Raw genomic sequence first — 20,082 nt, 5'->3', positions numbered from 1 at the left:
AAAAAAATACACGTGTTTTTATATTAACAAATTAATGCAAACAACACATCTATTTTGCATGTATTTCTGTTGTTGTTTATGGGTGTCTATCATAGGCCCTAAGTACTGTCCTTACCACATATAGAGCGCGAAGCGCGACACTTATTATTGATTGTAACAATGAGTTGTGATAAAGGAAAGCAGCCGCTTATCAAGGAGGAGCTGTGTCCCAGCAACCCGTTTCTCTAGAGTCAAGCACTCCTCGGAGTTTTTTTTTAAGAACCAGCATATAGAGCGCGAAGCTGCGACATGTATTACTATCCAGGTGGTATCAACCCTTTGGTATGGACTTTTTTAGGTGACACTATCAATGCGCATTTTGTGAGATGAAGCAGATTTTTTTAACCAACACAGTTCTGTTCCATAAATGAAAATTGCACACGGATGCAAGTAAAAAAAGGAAACCAATGTTAATAAAATGAACTATGGAATATTTGGGGGTTACAACACAAAATCATAGATAATGGTTATTTGGGGGTTATAACACAACATCATAGATAATGGTTATTTGGGGGTTATAACACAAAATCATAGATAATGGTTAAACCAGTATCTTTTTATATTTTGATTAAAATAATCGGCCAATATATAAATATTAACAGTAGAAAAAAAAATCGGTCCATGTAACTTCATTGAGTGCCTTTTACCCTGAAATTCCCGACGCCCTTTGATGCTTTGCATCAATACTTATCTTGTTCATATCTATGATACATTTGCGTAACAAGATGTCTGTAGCACAATCAAAACATCACGTATTTTTATGTAAACTATCTAGGCATTAAATCAATGTTACATACATTTTTTTTAATAATCTCATCGCATCTATATCAATCAAATAAAATCATTTTTAACAATAAGCGAGCCATGTATCAAACACAAATTTGACAATTTAAATTTAGCAGATGAAGCGGTTGGAAAAATAACTATGAGCTTTACTTAGATGTTTGAACCGTATGATATCATTCAGATTAAAAAAAAAACACAACAACATGCAAATAGTAAACTATAAGCCATTATTAAAAGTCTAAGTGTAAGCATTTTTATCTGAAACTGCGTCATAAACCAATCAATCTTATAAACGGGTATATGAATGTAAAAAAATATATATCCATGTTTTGTTAATATAATATGTAAGAGATCATCGTGTACCTTGTATAGGCCTATGCTGACTTGTCTTTACGTTAGAAGAAGACCATTTTTACATACTCAAAGATCTCCGGGTCGTGTTTTGAGAACATACTGCTACAGCTGTTTTATCTGGAACTTTTGTTGATTGTGAACAGGGAACTATAATCTAAAAAGTAACAGTAAATGAGTCTTATTTTATTATAAACTCCTGTATAAAGAGGATGTGGCTGAAATTCTTAGGTATATGTTAAGAACTCTGAAATACACATCTAAAGACCATGTACAATATACGACAAATGCAAACATCCTCATAAGCAACAGTATATAAAATGATACTCTCACGAGGAGATTTAATGTGCTCGGCTGCAATTCCATCCTGATCTGGGGCTTTCCAGTATGAAGTTTTTTTTATAGCTTCTTCAATTTCTCTCTTGCTCACTTTCTCCAATGGTTTTCCACTTTGTACTTCCTTTTCATATATTATTTCATTTTGGAGGTGTTATTATCATTTGGGTCTTCTGATACGGATGGTGTTGTGAAAGTTTCAAAAGTATTTTTCCACAGAGATAATATCTCGTTTGGCTGTGAATATTCGTTGCCATCGATTCCTAGTGTAGTTCTTCCCTGGTCAGTAACCATTTTTCTCTGTGCATTTACCATCTTATTGAATGTCTTCTGATCACTTTCAGATACATGCATTAATTTATTAACACGCCTTCTAGTGACATCTGTCTGTGCATTTCTTTTAAGAGTTACCAATGGTTCTATTCCAAATACTGCGTCCAGCTGTTTGAAGTCTTTTCAGTTTTCTAAAGTTGGGAATAGACTTTTTAGCTGCGCGATGGAGTATATATTTGTCATTTTCTTTATACGTTCATGAATTTCCAGATTTCATTTGGTCAACATTTGCGTTTAACTTCACTTCGATATGTTTCAAAGTTACATTTTTCCCATTTAGTCTTTGCGAGCACTTTAATCCTATTGGGTAGTTTCTTTGTCTTCTTCGATTTCAATTGAAGTCTAATAGATATCAGCGTATGATATGACGTATTAAGCGCATGTAGTTCCTCGGTGCGTGGTTTCTTCACTAGTCTAACTCGTTTAGCTCTTTATCAACCAGGAAGTAGTCATATATCTTCCATTATGATGGAAGAATGTGTCCTTCTGCATGGGTGTTTATAGAGTGTTCTGTAATGAAGTCTTGCAAAACTAACATCCCTTGGACGTGATCTATATATAGATGCATTCATGTCACCGGCAATCAGTATGTTGTGGGTTGGGCTATACTTTTCAACAACCTCTGTTACCTGGTCTAGCATGTCTCTATACTCTTCATCTCCTGGTACTACTGCTGATGGCATAAATGCATTAATCAATAGGATTGGTTTACCTTTCGTGGTAATTAAATCTTGAGAGCATTAAGTCTAGTGTTTTGAATGTCTACATCACAGGTGGTTAGCGTGTGGCTATAATATTAATTAGTGAAAACATCATTTTGAATGATAAATTATCATATTATAACGAAAAATCAACTTTTCTGAAAAAAATCACTATCAAATATAGAATCTATATAGGATCTGGCACGAGTTGTTATATCATACTATATTTTATTAAACGAGTTCAGGAATTTTGTTTGTAAGCGAGCCTTTTCCGAGCTTACTAACGAATTTCCTGGACGAGTTTAATAAAATATGGTATGATAATTATGAACACGTCGAGTGTCAGATCTTTTTTATCACATGCTTTTAAATGAGCAAATTTAATAAATATTTACGCAAACATTATGATGAATCCCGAATGTTGTTTACATTTCGTGATGTCATTTGACGTTGCAACGTCATTTCAGCAAAAAAACAAAATGCGATTGGTCAATAAACGAAAACTAAGCCAATAAAAACGCTTAAAAATGTTGTATTACACATGTGTACTATAAAAAATATGTAATGGTTGTATTACATGGGAAACAGGGTATCCATGTGATAAATACGGAATATTACGCTAGTCAATTGTTCCAAGAGTTTGTATCACTCTCGTGGCTTGTGTGATGACGTATTACACAAGAGGCGGAGCTTCGAGTGTGATGCGAAATAGCACAAGCCACGAGTGATACAAATTCTTGGAACAATTGACTAGCGTAATATTCCTTTTATTATATACAACAACTAATGAAAACAGTTAACAATTGGATTTTTTACTTTAACAAAACTGACAAAACAATGACTAAAACGGTACCCCATAGTTTATTTAAGACGCGTATGAATACAGTTTATGTAAATTAACGTGTAAACATTCGAACCGGGAAAACACAGGTTTCCGACACGCTTACCTTAATGCCATCGTTAATCCGATGTTTATAACAATTAAGTTGACAACTTTAAATTTTAATCCGATGTTTATAACAAAACCGTTGAACGATATGCACTTCCACTTCTATGTCTTTATCGAAACTTAGTTTAAACCACACTATTTTATTGTATTCCTATCGAAATATACATTTATGCATGATAAACACACACTCCAAAATACGTTTTAACTTTTGAATTCGTTCTATGTTTTTAACAAATAGTTTACTGTTAAAAAACACCACGTCCGACATGTCCTTAAATTCCAGAGTTTAGAAAAAAACCATTGTGTTTCGTCACAGAAATGACGTCACACGATGTACTACGTAATATATTTCGTAATATAAAATATTTCTATTTTCGGTGCGCTTAATGTGACGTCATTAAATGGGTCGAAGTAGTCCGGCTAGTATTGTAATACGGAAACAGCGAGTAGCGTAATACGGGATTTTTTATTTCAACGATTGATACAACCTGTATTTTGTAGAAAGCATTAAACAGGTATATAATAAATAAATAAATAAATATATATATATATATATTTGATAGTGATTTTTTTTCTTCAAAAAGTTGATTTTCCGTTATTTTATGATAATTTATCATTCAAAATGATGTTTTCACTAATTAATATCATAGCCACACGCTAACCACCTGTGCATAGGCGGTCCCAGAGGGTGGGGGAGGACGCGGCGTACGCCCCCCCCCCCCCCTAAAATCTCCAAAGTAAAGTAAATTCATTTGATGTTTTACACTTAACTAGATCTAAATCACCCATTTAAACTTGTCAAAGCCTTCAAAATCATTGAAATCGTGGAGCTTCCGGGGGCTTCGCCCCCCCTGGACCCCCAAAACTATAAACAATGCACTTTTTTTTGGCATTATAAGAAGGTACTTTGATGAAAGTATATAAGGCGTGACATGCTCGAGAAGTGGTTGTCACAGCCTTCAAAATCACTAAAATCGTGAAGCTTCCGGGGGGCTTCGCCCTCTAGACCCCCTAAACGATAAACTATTCATTTTTTGGCATTATACGGGGGTACTTTGATGAAAGTATATAAGGCGTGACATGCTCGAGAAGTGGTTGTCAAAGCCTTCAAAATCACTAAAATCGTGGAGCTTCCGGGGGGCTTCGCCCCCCTGGACCCCCAAAACTATAAACTATGCACTTTTTTGGCATTATAAGAAGGTACTTTGATGAAAGTATATAAGGCGTGATATGCTCGAGAAGTGGTTGTCAAAACCTTCAAAATCACTAAAATCGTGAAGCTTCCGGGGGGGGAGCTTCGCCCCTCTAGACCCCCTTAACGATAAACTATTCATGTTTTTGCATTATACGAAGGTACTTTGATGAAAGTATCTTAGGCGTGACATGCTCGAGAAGTGGTTGTCAAAGCCTTCAAAATCACTAAAATCGTGGAGCTTCCGGGGGCTTCGCCCCCCCCCCCCCCCTGGACCCCCAAAACTATAAACTATGCACTTTTTTGGCATTATAAGAAAGTACTTTGATGAAAGTATATAAGGCGTGACATGCTCGAGAAGTGGTTGTCAAAGCCTTCAAAATCATTAAAATCGTGAAGCTTCCGGGGGGCTTCGCCTCCCTGGACCCCCTAAACGACAAACTATGCACTTTTTTGGCATTAAAAGAAGGTACTTTGATGAAAGTATATAAGGCGTGAGATGCTCTAGAAGTGGTTGTCAAAGCCTTCAAAATCATTAAAATCGTGAAGCTTCCGGGGGGCTTCGCCCCCTGGACCCCCTTAACGACAAACTCTGCACTTCTTTGGCATTACAAGAAGGTAATTTGATGAAAGTATAAGGCGTGACATGCTCGAGAAGTGGTTGTCAAAGCCTTCGAAATCACCAAAAATCGTGAAGCTTACGGTGGGCTTTTACCCCTGGACCCCCTAGCAGAGCTTTGCCCTGCACCCGCCAGGGGCCCTAGCGGCCCCCTTGATCCCCAGCAAATCTTTCAATATCCCCCCCCCCCTAACCAGAAATCCTGGAGCCGCCCCTGCTGTGGTCTACATTTTCTACAAATGGTTCGAAAGACTTCCTATATAGAATACAAACTCTCCCCCCCCCCACCCCCCCACCCCCCCCCCCCCCCCCCCCAAGTCCAGTCTTGGCAGGGTACTTATCGACGGACTTGGATATCTAGGCGAAATTCTCATCAACCAACTTTAAAAACCAATGTCCAGGGCGAAGCGCATGACGCACATTTTACCGCTTCACGTGACGATTATAATGATCACATGTACATTTAGATCACGTGAAAGGGTGTACTTTGGCAGAGAGTTGACAGATAGAAAGAGTGGAAAACCCGTTAAAAACATTCTCCGCGACGATGGAAGATCTATTTAAGTAAGTTATGATAATTAAAGTTTTTATTGACATTAGTTAAAAACTTTTCACGAGCACAATTTGTTTATTGGTGTAAGTAAAAACGTTTTAAAAAAAGAGAACAAAAGTATAAATTGCGATGAATTCGGATATAATATTTCGGATACAAACGGCAATTGAATTGAAGGAGATATTGTATGCTTTATGACAATGTATGACATCTTTTTCTGTATATCCAGCCATTAAATTGACTTTGTATACTTAATGAAATTTATGTCGACACAGGTGTGTTATTTGATTGTCTTCACAAAAATACATAATTATTAAAAATAAAAACACAATTATTTACATAAGACATATGGAAATTTCCTTAGTAACATGCTAGAAGTCAATCAAGCAACCCTGATCTGTTCATATCTTTCCTATCAATTGTTCAATCATTATGTTAATAGAAAAACTTATGTTATATTTTTTACATAAATCATTAAATAAATATTCCAATATATTAATGAAAGCCAATGAACTGTTTCAAATTTAAAAAACTCTTGAGATTAAATGTCAAATTTACAGGAAAAGAAGTAAAAACAAGTAAACAAGCTTTTTTATATGATCATATGTATTGTTTTATAATGTGATATAATGCCACAATTTTCCTTCTTTATAAACTACTGGAAAACGGCACTTTCCCAGTTAGGGAAAAACTACAAATTTCCCAATTAGTGTCAAAAAAATTCCCAATTGACAATTAAATTTTTTCTTTATAAAGAAAATGGCTTGAACCTAACTAAGTAAATATAATATGACAACTTGACAAGACTTAGTTATTAATTTTAAAGTATTTGGGGATACAAAATCAAGTACACCACTTTCCCAATATGAAGACTTCACGAGACGAATTTTAAATGTTTCAGAGTTTTCTGGGCACAATTTCCTAATTGGGCTGGTACCTGTACTTTTCCCAATTGAGCAAATAAAATCGCTCTAATGATACAACTTATATTATGACAATTTAACGTCATTGATTTGATAGTGAGAAAAAAAAATTGGCACAGGTTAATTAAATCTTTAATATGTACTTCTTTTGCTTGTATGTTTGTGCTTTTTTATAATATTTATCATTTAAAAAAAGTTAACTAAAATTATCCCAAATATCGCAACTTTAATAACTGGTAATGATGTAGCTATGAATGAATTCTGTTCAGACCATAGAGTGAACAATTTAAACAATATCATATTACTTTAAGGGACCTGTTCACGGTTTGGTAAATTGACAAAACTGATTTTCTCAAATTTGCAAATTTTCTTTGTTGTTATGTTATTTGAGAGGAAGCAATAATACTGAACATTTTCCACGCTCAAAAATATCCATTATATGCATCTCTTGATGATTTAACAGCCTGAACATTATAAAGTGTTACAAACACAAATTATTGAATAATTTGGAGAGTTCTGTTGATAGCGTTTTATTTTGTGACACTTCCTGAATTGCTAATAAGAATAATAAAATACACTTTGAACTATAACAACACTAATTGGCAAGTTGTTTAAGCACTAGACTTTTACTCCAGGGGTCAGTGGTTCGAGCCCAGGTGTGGATATTTTTTTTCTTTAATTTTATTCGTTGTTTTATATTGGAGCTTTTTAATTCCAATTTATATTTATAAATTTAAAGCATTTAATGAAAAATTTCAAAACATGACAAAATCTGTGAACCAGACTTAAGTCCATTTATAACACTTTTAGACACATTGATGGCAATGTAGAGAAGTATATCAAGCGTCTTGCGGAAACAGTTGCCATCAAAAGTGTGTCAGCATGGCCCGAAACTCGTCCAGAAATCAAGCGAATGATGGAATGGACAAAACAGGTTTCATAGTATTATGCCAAAAAGTATAAGCTGTTTGTTTTCACTAACATGTCTGCAAAAAATGGGGTAGGTATGTTAGCAAAACGTTTTGTTTTGTATAGACAAGTTATTGCCCTTTGAGGGTAACGAGTGTGTTAAATAACAGAAGTCTTTCAAATCTCTTTGCACCTTATTTTGTATGAATAACAGTTAATTAGCAAAAAAGATCAAATATAGAAAATTCATTACTATATATGATAGCGCTTCTTCTGAAAATTAGATAAGAGAATGTAAAAGTAATTTATGAATTAAGATCATTTCATTAAAGGATATTCATGATCATAATTAATTAGGAAATGGAAAAGCTTGGAGCTACCTGTGAGCTGGAAGATATAGGTGAACAGACCCTTCCTGATGGCTCCAAACTCCCTCTGCCCCCAATACTGCTGGGGTCTTTGGGAAGTGACCCAAACAAGAAAACCCTGCTCATATATGGCCATCTGGATGTACAGCCTGCTGAAAAGGTAACATTTGACAAAACTTGAAACTTGTTTCACATTAACCTTATGAATGAAACCAGCATAAGAATGTGCAAAACACAGAAATAGATTACTGTGTTAAAGCAACACACCTTGAAATGAAATACACGTTAATCAATACATATGGATGCAATTTGAAAGTGTGCAAAATTGTCATTAAATCTATTGCCTAGTTAGCAAGTAATAGGCCACGCCCACCCAAAATTGCCTTTTACTATAATTTCTTCATTTCTACACCGATTGTCTTCAAATTGATACTGAACCTCTCTTATGACAATGCGGTCAATCTCAACTATGCATGGCCCCATTACCAACCCTGGGGCGCCCCGCCCACAAAGGCCACGCCCACCCAAAATTGCCTTTTACTATAATTTCTTCATTTCTACACCAATTCACTTCAAATTGATACTGAACCTCTCTAATGACAATACGGTTAATCTCAACTATGCATGGCCCCATTACCAACCCTGGGGCGCCCCGCCCACATAGGCCACGCCCACCCAAAATTGCCTTTTACTATAGTTTCCTTTTTTCTAAACCGATTCACTTCAAATTGATACTGATCCTCTCTTATTACAATACAGTCAATCTCAACTATGCATGGCCCGATTACCAACCCTGGGGCGCCCCGCCCACATAGGCCACGCCCACCCAAAATTGCTTTTTACTATAATTTCTTCATTTCTACACCGATTCACTTTTAATTGATACTGAACTTCTCTTATGACAATACGGTCAATCTCAACTATGCATGGCCCCATTACCAACCCTGGGGCGCCCCTGGGTCAAACATGCGGCGTGGGGATACGCGTCAGCCTCTGCCGCGCCATTTCTAGTTATTAATAATAATAGTTATACTAATAACAACAAAAGACTGGAATTTGACATTTCCTCAAGGAAACACTACTGTCGTTTAAGTACTTATTATCCACTACTGAATGGGAAGCAAATCGGATATCCACGTTACTGGTCATTACTCATTACTGTATTAATGACAAAGTTTGTACCTCCCGCGCGCGCTCAAAAATCGGAAAAACCCACAGCGCGCGAGTTCCGAATTAAAACTATTAAACCTTGTTAACTCTCTAGAGGCCACATTCATTGCCCGATCTTTATGAAACTTGGTCAGAAGATTTCTCCCAATGATGTCTTGGACCATTTTAAAAATAATTTCTGTTGGTTGAAAAAACATGGCTGCCAGGGAGCAAAGCATTTTTTTTTCCTTTAATGACTGTAGTAAAACCTTGTTCCAGTCTTTTGAAAAACACGGCCATCAGGGGCAGAGCATTTTATTATTATATGGATGTTGCAAAACCTTGTTAAGACTGGAAAAGTAACATTTATACTCCAAACTTCAGGAAAGTTGATCAAACTATTGTTGTAATGATATCTTTAATGAGTTGGAAAGGTTTGGTCTGTTGAAAAACATGGCCGTTAGGGTGTGGGGAATTTTTTATTATATGGCTAAAGTAAAACCTTGTTAAAACTCTCTAGTTCCTTATATGGCTGTAGTAAAACATTGATAACTCTCTTGAAGTTACACCTATGGTCCAATCTTTATGAAACTTGGCTTGAACATTTGTTTTATTGAAAGGTTTGCTGAAGACGAAAATGGTTATGGCTTGTTGAAAAATATGGCCGCCACGGCGCAGGGCATTTTTCCTTCTTTGGCTATAGTAAAACCATCTTAAAACTCTAGAAGTCACATTTTGTTAGTCCAATCTTTATGGACTTGGTCAAAACATTTGTTCTAATGATATCTGGGCTGAGTTTGAAAATTCTTCCTGTCCGTTGAAAAGCATGGCCACCAGGAGGCTGGGCAGTTTTCCTTATATGGCTTTAGTTTAACCTTGTTAACTCTCTAGTTGATATTTTGGCCATATTTGAAAATGGTTTTAGAAACATCTCAAAACTTTCTGACAACAGTTCAGTGCCATGAAGTCTCAGCTGAGGGACCGTTGGCCTGTGGTCATCTTGTTTGTTTGTTAGTTTAGTTTTAACCTATTTATTTTAGCTCGATTGCATAGAAAGCCTAAGGCTTATTATGCCCCCCTTCAAAGAAGAGGGGGTATATTGCTTTGCTCATGTCGGTCTGTCGGTCGGTCCGTCCACCAGGTGGTTGTCAGACGATAACTCAAGAACACTTGGGCCTAGGATCATGAAACTTCATAGGTACATTGATCATGACTCGCAGATGACCCCTATTGATTTTGAGGTCACTAGGTCAAAGGTCAAGGTCACAGTGACCAGAAATAGTAAAATGGTTTTTGAATGATAACTCAAGAACGCATACGCCTAGGATCATGAAACTTCATGGGTAGATTGATCATGACTTGCAGATGACCCCAATTGATTTTGAGGTCACTAGGTCAAAGGTCAAGGTCACGGTGACCCGAAATAGTAAAATGGTTTCCGGATGATATCTCAAGAACGCATACGCCTAGGATCATGAAACTTCATGGGTAGATTGATCATTACTCGCAGATGACCCCTATTGATTTTGAGGTCACTAGGTCAAAGGTCAAGGTCACGGTGACCCGAAATAGTAAAATGGTTTTCTGATGATAACTCAAGAACGCATACGCCTAGGATCATGAAACTTCATAGGTAGATTGATCATGACTTGCAAATGACCCCTATTGATTTTGAGGTCACAAGGTCAAAGGTCAAGGTCACGGTGACCCGAAATAGTAAAATGATTTTCGGATGATAACTCAAGAACGCTTTTGCCTAGGATCATGACACTTCATAGGTACATTGATCGTGACCGCAGATGACCCCTATTGATTTTCAGGTCACTAGGTCAAAGGTCAAGGTCACAGTGACAAAAATCGTATTCACACAATGGCTGCCACTACAACGGACAGCCCATATGGGGGGCATGCATTTTTTACAAATAGCCCTTGTTCAAAACGCTTTTGAGTCTGTTTCCTGGGCCAAGAACCAATACTTGGTGTCTATGGGGAAGCTCTAAAGAACACTCCTACAGTGGGGATCAGCCCGTGACCTTCTGGTCGCTAGGCGGACACCATTTCCACAACGCCACGGTGACCTTGTTTGTTGTTATGCAGCATACTTATATAAAGCATAATGCAATAAAATCAGACCTTTAATGACCAAGTTTATTTGTGAAACCAGGGGGATGGCTGGGACACAGAACCCTTTGTGTTGACAGAGAAGGATGGCAAACTGTTTGGTAGAGGTTCCACAGATGACAAGGGGCCTGTTCTGGCATGGCTCAACTGTCTAGAGGCCATGAAAGAGCTTGGACAAGAAGTTTCCATCAACCTGAAGGTACATGTACTTTCCTTGAAATTGGTTACTTGTTGGTGTTGATAGGTGAGCCCGCATGAGTATATGATCTTTAATCACATTTTGCTATGTTTCACACAGACACGTCTCCAACCCAATAAAAAAAAACTTTTCATGTTCAGTATCCACATTTACTCAAATTTGATCTTCTTCTAAATATGCACTGTAGTGGCAACATGTTTACGGTGGGTTTTGACTGTGACACAAATTTGAAATGTTCTTAAGTGTACTGTTTTCTTTACACATTTCAGTTCATATTCGAGGGTATGGAGGAGAGTGGGTCAGAAGGTTTGGATGATTTGGTCTTCGCAAAGAAAGATACCTTCCTCAAGGTAACCCATGTGTCTTTCAGTAAACAACTAAAAACTTCATTATCTTGTTATACCAGCCTATAATAATACAAGGTATCATACAAAATACAGGTCTCCCACTGGATAAAAAATCTCCTCAGCAAAATGCAATTTTAAAACTCTGCTTTTTAATATTGTATAGGGTATTATGAAGAACACATTAGAGCCAAACAGATTTTTCTCGGCCAATATGTTATTTAGTAGCCATGGAACCATTTTGCAAATGGAAGAGTAAACCCTGAAAGCCACACATAGATGGCGCTCTTGTTTTGGTCTGTACGGGATTTCTCTATGTATGTGTTTTAAAATACAAAAAATATATTCCCCTTTGAAATATGTGATAAGAAGTTGTTTTTTCTTTTAGGGTGTTGACTTTGTTTGCATCTCTGACAACTACTGGCTTGGGAAGAAGAAACCGTGCATCACTTATGGACTGAGGTAGTTGATGTCAGAAGTGATAGTGATTTTATTAATTGATCCTTGCTTTGAATTACCAACAGTAAGTAAGTTTATTGTAAACAAAGGCCTCCGGCCCATAATACATCATGTATACATAATATATAAGAACAGATAATAAAGAGAGTTGTCCCTACGTATATGTACAATATCATTTCACTGGAGAAAAAAAACAACGAACAAACATACTTCAACTACAAGTATTATGTTCCATATGAAAAACGTATTAACTGGTTAACATAAAAGGCTATTTTTTTTAATAACAAACTCGTTTTCATTTCTTAAAAGATCAAAGAAATTCGAAATAGTTTGCCTGCCATGATACAAATAGGTTTGCCTAATTTCAGCATATTTAGAACATTAAAATAATACATGATATTCATCCTCTATTTTTACGGATTCATTTTCTAATTGACAATGTGCACATAGTCTAAGATTTCTTGGTATTCCTTATTGTCTACCTAACTCTATTTGAAACCTATGACTCGAACAACGAAATCTCGCTTACGCTTGCCTGCAATGAAATGGCATTGCAATGTCTAAATATCGTTCCGTGTTTAATTAACTTTTAAATTGCCTGTAAGTATCGCATCTAGAAGAGTCATTTATGTTTTCGTGCCAGGATTGAGTTGCACAATCAGTCAGACGTTGTTTAAAAAGGAGCATGAATAAATCAATATCACCAACATCCTGTGGGAGCCAAATAAAGCCGAACCCATATTTAAAAAGAAGCTCCTTTACATCCATAGCCCAAGTTCGCCTTCCAATATCATCTAATGACTTTAACATTTTATAACAGTTTTTTGGATATCTTCTATCAGGCATGTGGAGAAGTTTACACCAGTATTTTATGCATTTTGAGTGATAAATGACGTACATTGGTAAACGGCCACATTCTCCTAAAGCTACACAGCTATTGACCACAGTTTTAACGCCTAGAAAATACTTGCAAGCTTCTATTTGTGCACGCTCTATTGAATCACTATATGTGACAAGTATTCCGGTATCGCACTTTTGTCGAATAAATGAACACAGATCATTTATGTATAAACTAAAAAAAATCGGCGAGCAAAAGTCTTGTGCCGATGTTACAGGCAAACGGGCTCGAAATAGCGCCGGGGCTCGTGCGTACATAACTTTTAAGTTTGGAGTACATCGAGGTCAAAACCTTATGTACGTTGCCCTGGATTCCTTTACGCATAAAGCATGTGAACAATTTATGATGCACCAAGGAATCGAATGCCTTTAAAAATTCCACATATAACACATAGAATCTACCCCCAGGCTTAGAAATATATTTTTGCACCAAGCTCTGTAAAATAAACATATTATCGGTAACCGAATATCCTGCTCTAAACCCAGCTTGCGCCTCATCAATTAAATATAATTCATTTGCAAACCTGGTTAATCTATCATTTATGATGCCTGCAAATATCTTGTACATAACGTCAACTAAATATATACCTCGGTAATTTGAGGGATCACTTCGCGAACCCGATTTATATAAAGGTACTATGATACTTTTACTCCAAGCATCAGGAAAGCTTTCGGAAGATAAAAGAAGTAGTAGTAGCAGCAGCAGCAGCAGTAGTAGTAGTAACAGTGGCAACAACATCAGCAGTAGTAATAGTAGTAATAGTAGTACTAATAGTAGTATGTTATGTTATATCAGAGCCTTGCCTGCTTTGACCAGCTTTATATATGCGTACAGAATATTTACACATGTTACGCAAAATTTGATTGGCTGACTAACTCGGGATCTCGAGATAGCGAAAATTCTCTCCTTTTTGTTTAATTCACTCTGCCTTTATTTACTGCACCGCTCTTATTTTAATTGCACTCCGCTTTAATTTAGTTTTGCACTCCTCTTTTTTCTATCTCATGGCCACGACATAGCTAACTCGTGGCAACTAGATAGAAAGAAGAGGAGAGCAATTTAAACAAGAGCTGTCAGAGGACAGCGTCAGAGGACAGCGCGCTCGACTATTCGAGTGCTTGACAGTATAACGTAAGCCATCATGGGGAAATTGTTCATATTCAATAATTTATTAGACGATCTTTCAAAAAGGAAAAAACAAATTTTTTTTTTGGGGGGGGGGGGTTGAGAGGGGTTATAATGTGGGGTGTGGTCATTTATTAGATGATCTTTCAAAAATAAAAAAAGGAAAAAAAAAAAAAAAATGAGGGGGTAGGGGGGTGAGAGGGGGGGGGGTATAATGTGGGATGGGGTAATTTATAAGATGATGTTTAAAAAAAAATTGGGGGTGGGGGTGGGGGTGAGAGGGGGGTATAATGTGGGGTGGGGTAATTTATTAGATGATGTTTAAAAAAAATTGTTTGGGTGTAATCCATTGTGGTATTCAGGTAAGTGTTGTTTTGTCAAAGTAATAATAAAATGTGATCATAAATAAAGAAGTTATGGCAATTTAAGCAAAATGTTCAATGATCTAAGTGTACAAGGGCCATAATTATGTCAAAATGCTTGATACAGTGGTCTGCTCTTGTTTATAGGTTGGGGTCATGTTGGTTAACAAGTATGCAACATATAAAAGCAATATGTCAAAGGATATAGGAAATATTTGGGGTAGTACGCAAACTTTAACATAGATTTATCAATAATATGCATATTTTAAGTATAAAAGGGGCAATAATTATGACAAAATGCTTGATAGAGTTGTCTGCTCTTGTTTTTAGGTTGGGGTCATGTTGGTAAACAAGTATGCAAAATATGAAAGCAATATGTCAAGGGACAATGAAAATAAATGGGGTAGTACGAAAACTTAAACATATGCTGCATATTCTAAGTGGAAAAGGGGCCATAATTATGACAAAATGCTTGATAGAGTTGTCTGCTCTTGTTTATAGGTTGGGGTCATGTTGGTAAACAAGTATGCAAAATATGAAAGCAATATGTCAAGGGACAATGAAAATAATTGGGGTAGTACGAAAACTTCAACATTTGCACGCTAACACTAACGGAAACGGAAACGCCGACGCCGGGGTGAGTAGGATAGCTCCACTATATATATTTCATATATAATAGTCAAGCTAAAAAAGAGAAGTGAATGTCACCTCTATGCCACCATAAAAGGAATATAATCTAAACAATCTTTTGTTCTTGCATTGAAGTCTCCCGCAAAATACAAGTAACACTCAGGATAGCTAGATTTTAAAATAGAAATATTGCTTTCAAGCAATAGAATACCTTTACTTTCATTTTCTTTTAAATATATAGGAGAACCTTCAGGGGAAACATATACAATATATAAAATAATATCTTTCATGGCATGCAAATTACTCGACTTAATATATAAAACAATACCATCAACAATATCACTATTAATTCTTCTTACCAAACTTGATTGGATTAAATGTTCTCTAACAAAGACACTAACACCACCACTATTGCGAATAGCATTTACAGGTTTAGATCGAACAGAATCAAAGTGGACATACAAGTTTAGAAACAAATCAAATTCCCCAGTAAGATTACTCCAAGTTTCAGGAAAGTCTTCTTGAACCACTACCGACGAGGTTCCCCTGGAGCGCTTTCGTTTAGTACGGCTTCACGATCTTTATATTTAGTAAACTTGACGATGATCGTACATTTATCAGGGTTATTAGAGCTCAATGTCAACATGCTGTAAATCTGGTGAATTTAAATTTTCTTTAATGAAATTTCGAAATTTCTGTTCCGTAATGTCCCAAGACTCATCCACACATGCATCAATTCCATGTAATTTAAAATTGTTACGTTTTGAATGGCCTTCTAAATTATCCACCTTTCCTTTCAAACTTGATATTTCACCCCACCCCACAGATGTTTATTTTCATTTCTCAGCATTTCATTTTCTTTTTGTAAATTGTTTATTGATTGTGACATGTCACCGAGTTTTAAGTTTAAGTTTGCTAGGTCCGTTCTAACTTCCAATGTCATCTCTCGTCAATATGATAGAATTTCTGCATTTGAATTAGACTCAATTACCTCTGGCATTGCTTGTCGCTGGTTTTCGTTGCTTCTCGGGGCTGGGTCCCTCCCAGGTGGCGGTGATGTTAATTGTGGAAACGAAAGTTTTTGTTGACGCATTGCTGGACGTTGCGTCGGTCCCGGGTTTTGTTTCACGTCACCACAAAGTAGCAGTAGTACACTGAGTGCGATAGTAATCCTCAGACAAGCACTAACACCGTTCCTTGACAGTCTAATTTCACTCACAGATAGTTTAGACTTACATGGCATTGTAAACACTCCAATGCGGGCTCTGTAGGTCACTAAATCTACTCCCATTTTTTATTTTTTGTCGCACGAGTTCACGAGCTTAAAAATTTGCGGCCACCTTGTAAGGGGGCAACTCTCTAACTCTAACACCAACAGAACCTGTGTAACGTTTATACCGTAGTTCAGAGACATAGAATAGCATGATGTATTATGTCATGGAGTATTAGTCTCTTACATGTGCATACTTTGTAGATGTGATTTAAACTTGGACTGCCATACCTAGGGGTTGGGGACTATCAGTATTATTTTGAAGTGTGTTTTGTTAACACCCAAATACAGAAGGTTGTTGTTTGACTTTATGGTGCTAAGCGTTTATATGTGAAGAGAAATTTCTCACTGGAGACTGGTCTATCAAGTATTGAGATGAATAATTATCTTGTATTGATATCACATGGTTGCATAATCCAACTCTTAATTTGTGCCTATACAAACTGTAGACAATCCAAAAGGAGGATAAAACTTTGTTTGCAAGTGGTAAATTGAGCTAGAACACAACCTGATTTTCTGCGGGTTTTTATGCCCCTGGATCAAATGATTGTATATTGTCTGTCTGTCTGTCTGTCTGTCTGTCTGTCTGTCTGTCTGTCTGTCTGTCTGTCTGTCTGTCTGTCTGTCTGTCTGTCTGTCTGTCTGTCTGTCTGTCTGTCTGTCTGTCTGTCTGTCTGTCTGTCTGTCTGTCTGTCTGTCTGTCTGTCGGTCGTGGGTCGGTCGGTCGGTCGGTCGGTCCGTCCGTCCGTCCGTCCGTCCGTCATTGTATGTGGGTGTCTGTGTGTGTCTGTCCAAAAACTTTAACCTTGTCATAACTTTTGCAATATTGAAGATAGCAACTTAAAGTCATCCTTCAAGGTCAAAGGTGAAATATATGGCTTCAAAGCGGCACAGTAGGGGGCATAGTGTTTCACAAACACAGCTCTTGTTTACTAGTGGTACACAGTCCTTCTATTGGCATTTCTATCTGCTTTCAGAGGTATCTGCTACTTCTTTGTGGAAGTTTCTTGTGCTGAGAAGGATCTTCACAGTGGAATCTATGGCGGATCTGTGTAAGTGTTGTCATGCTTGTAAACTAAGTATTACAAATCTTGTTTGTTTATTTCCTAATACCAAATCAATGTAATAAACATTCATTGACACATGCAATGTTTGTTTTTTTGTTTGTCCTGCATGCAGTCAGCTTGATAAAGTCCTTCTGTTCAAGACATTAATGTCACCATCAATCATGCAATTATAAAATATCTTTTAAATATGTTTGCCTTGTCAAGAAAGTTTGTCATGGATCTAAACTACTTCCCTAGCTCAAAGTTCAGAGTAAGAGGTCAATTATTTTTCAAAGCTCAAGGTTACACTAAGTTAAATTAAGAAGTCAAAGTTCAAAGGATTATATTGGTAGAGCTGAAGTGGACTGTGACTTAATTGTTCATCAGGCAAGTTTTAATTTAAACTTTCCAAAAAACAATAAACGTAGTTATTTTGAGCTTTAGCACAGCCTTGTAAAATTAAAATATGTATTATTATGTACAAACATATATTTATACAAATGTTAGAATGTAGAACAAGTTTCCATGATTACTGTACCTAATTATCATATTTGACACTTAAACTCTATTAAATTGCTGTGTATCAGAAGTCCCAATTCTATTTACAAATATTCAGGCATGAAGCCATGGGGGATCTTATCCACATCATGGGGTCTCTTGTGGATGTGAATGGTAAAATCCTGATCCCAGGGATTACTGACACTGTCGCACCACTTACAGAAGAGGAGACCCTTGCTTATGGACCAATTGACTTTGATATGGTACAATGCATTTGTGATATTTATTACCTGTAAGGGTGTAAGCAATAGTAAAATGTGTACACTATATTTGCTCTATATTTTTATGTATGTGTACTGATACTTTTAGTAGATGCTGATATCCATGAATGTAAGTGATTTTACTTTAACTTTGACATGTAGATTTGAAAATAACTTTTCACAAATTCAAACTGTCATAAAATGGCGTTTTGCATGTATAACCTGTCTCCATTCCTCAACGTTGAGAACATACTAGTGGTCCAATTTCCAATTAAGCCACTGAACAGATTGAAAATTCTTTTTCCAACCATAACTTTGCAACATATTGATGGATTTTTTAAATAAGCTGGTCTCAATGTAAACCATCATTGAGATTGTCACATGTAATACAGTCAGTCAACCAATTTAGAATCACCCGAAAAAAAACGTTAATTCTTTTGACCACAATAATTTATTTCGGGATTTAGTGTCAATGTGAGAAGATGTAAAAATAAAGGGTAAAATTTATTTTGTATGATAACAGGTTAGACCAGACAGCACATACAGTTTTTTGTAAAAAATAGCCAATTAAATTTAACCCGTCGGAAAATTATTAAAAATCATTCAACTTACAGAATTAGTATTTCAAAACATTGTCATGGCATTTGTTTTCAATCAGCAAAAAGTTTATTTGAAAATAATAAAGCCTTCTATATACATATGCACATTTAAAAATATAACTCATTCAATCAGTTCCGGTTAACTTTTTTTCTACATTTATCCCCCCTGTAAGCATAATACAAAAGCTTTCTTGCTAAAACTTTGTTAATTTGTTCCTTTACCTAATGTATACCTTAGACACTTATCATTTTGTTTTTATTGGGGCATTATGGAAAATTAAATACAAATTAATCAGAATTGCTGATTATCTGGAACTGGTTGACAAACTGTATTCCTCTCGTTATTTCAAAGTTAAAGGTCACACTGAGAGGTCTAAGGTCAAATTTGGCCATACAGCAGCTTGAATATTCTGATCTCAGCAATATCTTAGCCAGATATTAATGGATTTCGAAATAATTTTGCTCATATGTAAACCATTAAAGGTCAAAGGTCAAATTTTTCCATAAAACACCTTGTCAAGACTGAAACTTTGTTGTTCATCATCCAACTGTTAAATTACTTACCACTAATGACCTAACTATATAAGATATCAACATGAAACTTCATAGGTGTATAGATTATAGCAATGAGATGAAGTGCCAAATTATTGCCCTTTTATGTTTTTGTATGATGGAACTTTTTAGGGCTATAATTCAGATATGATTAAACATTTCAACATCAAACTTCATGGGTGTGTAGAAATCAAAGGGAAGAAGTGCCATGAACAAGAACCATAACCCTACACTTTCTTAACTAATTGTTATTGCCCTTTGTTGTTTTGTATGATATAGCTTTTCAAGGCTATGTCTCAGATACGCTACAAGATTTCAACATAAAACTTCATAGGTGTATAGATATCAATGAGGAGAATTGCCATGCATACAAGCAATTACCCTACACTTAATTTCTTTTTATGAGTATACCATATATCAAGGGATTTGAACCAATCCATATTATTTTTATTTTGCTGGGGATATCATTTCAACGAATTTGCTTGTTTATTTTTTTATTCCATTTAAAACA

At 36.2% G+C, this 20,082-nt stretch overlaps 1 protein-coding gene and 1 long non-coding RNA gene across 3 annotated transcripts in view; one reads left to right on the top strand and one right to left on the bottom strand.

Annotated features, from left to right (window-relative positions):
* Nucleotides 1–1,062: 1,062 nt before the first annotated feature.
* LOC127870224 (uncharacterized) overlaps nt 1,063–20,082 on the bottom strand; it is a 43,045-nt gene continuing 24,025 nt past the window's right edge. For both annotated transcript variants that reach the window (XR_008044704.1, XR_008044709.1), the window contains exon 2: nt 1,063–1,333. This is a non-coding gene — a long non-coding RNA (uncharacterized LOC127870224). The remainder of the gene's footprint in view (nt 1,334–20,082) is intronic.
* LOC127870035 (cytosolic non-specific dipeptidase-like) overlaps nt 5,703–20,082 on the top strand; it is a 41,078-nt gene continuing 26,698 nt past the window's right edge. Inside the window, exons 1-8 of the mRNA XM_052412699.1 lie at nt 5,703–5,870; nt 7,593–7,716; nt 8,049–8,219; nt 11,373–11,528; nt 11,798–11,878; nt 12,261–12,334; nt 17,594–17,668; nt 18,279–18,423. Of these exons, the coding sequence (XP_052268659.1) occupies nt 5,854–5,870; nt 7,593–7,716; nt 8,049–8,219; nt 11,373–11,528; nt 11,798–11,878; nt 12,261–12,334; nt 17,594–17,668; nt 18,279–18,423 (843 nt within the window). The 5' untranslated portion in view covers nt 5,703–5,853. The remainder of the gene's footprint in view (nt 5,871–7,592; nt 7,717–8,048; nt 8,220–11,372; nt 11,529–11,797; nt 11,879–12,260; nt 12,335–17,593; nt 17,669–18,278; nt 18,424–20,082) is intronic.

The sequence above is a fragment of the Dreissena polymorpha genome, chromosome 1 (genome assembly GCF_020536995.1).
Source record: "Dreissena polymorpha isolate Duluth1 chromosome 1, UMN_Dpol_1.0, whole genome shotgun sequence".
In the NCBI taxonomy this organism is placed as follows: domain Eukaryota; kingdom Metazoa; phylum Mollusca; class Bivalvia; order Myida; family Dreissenidae; genus Dreissena; species Dreissena polymorpha.
This window is presented reverse-complemented; position numbering and strand designations above follow the sequence as displayed.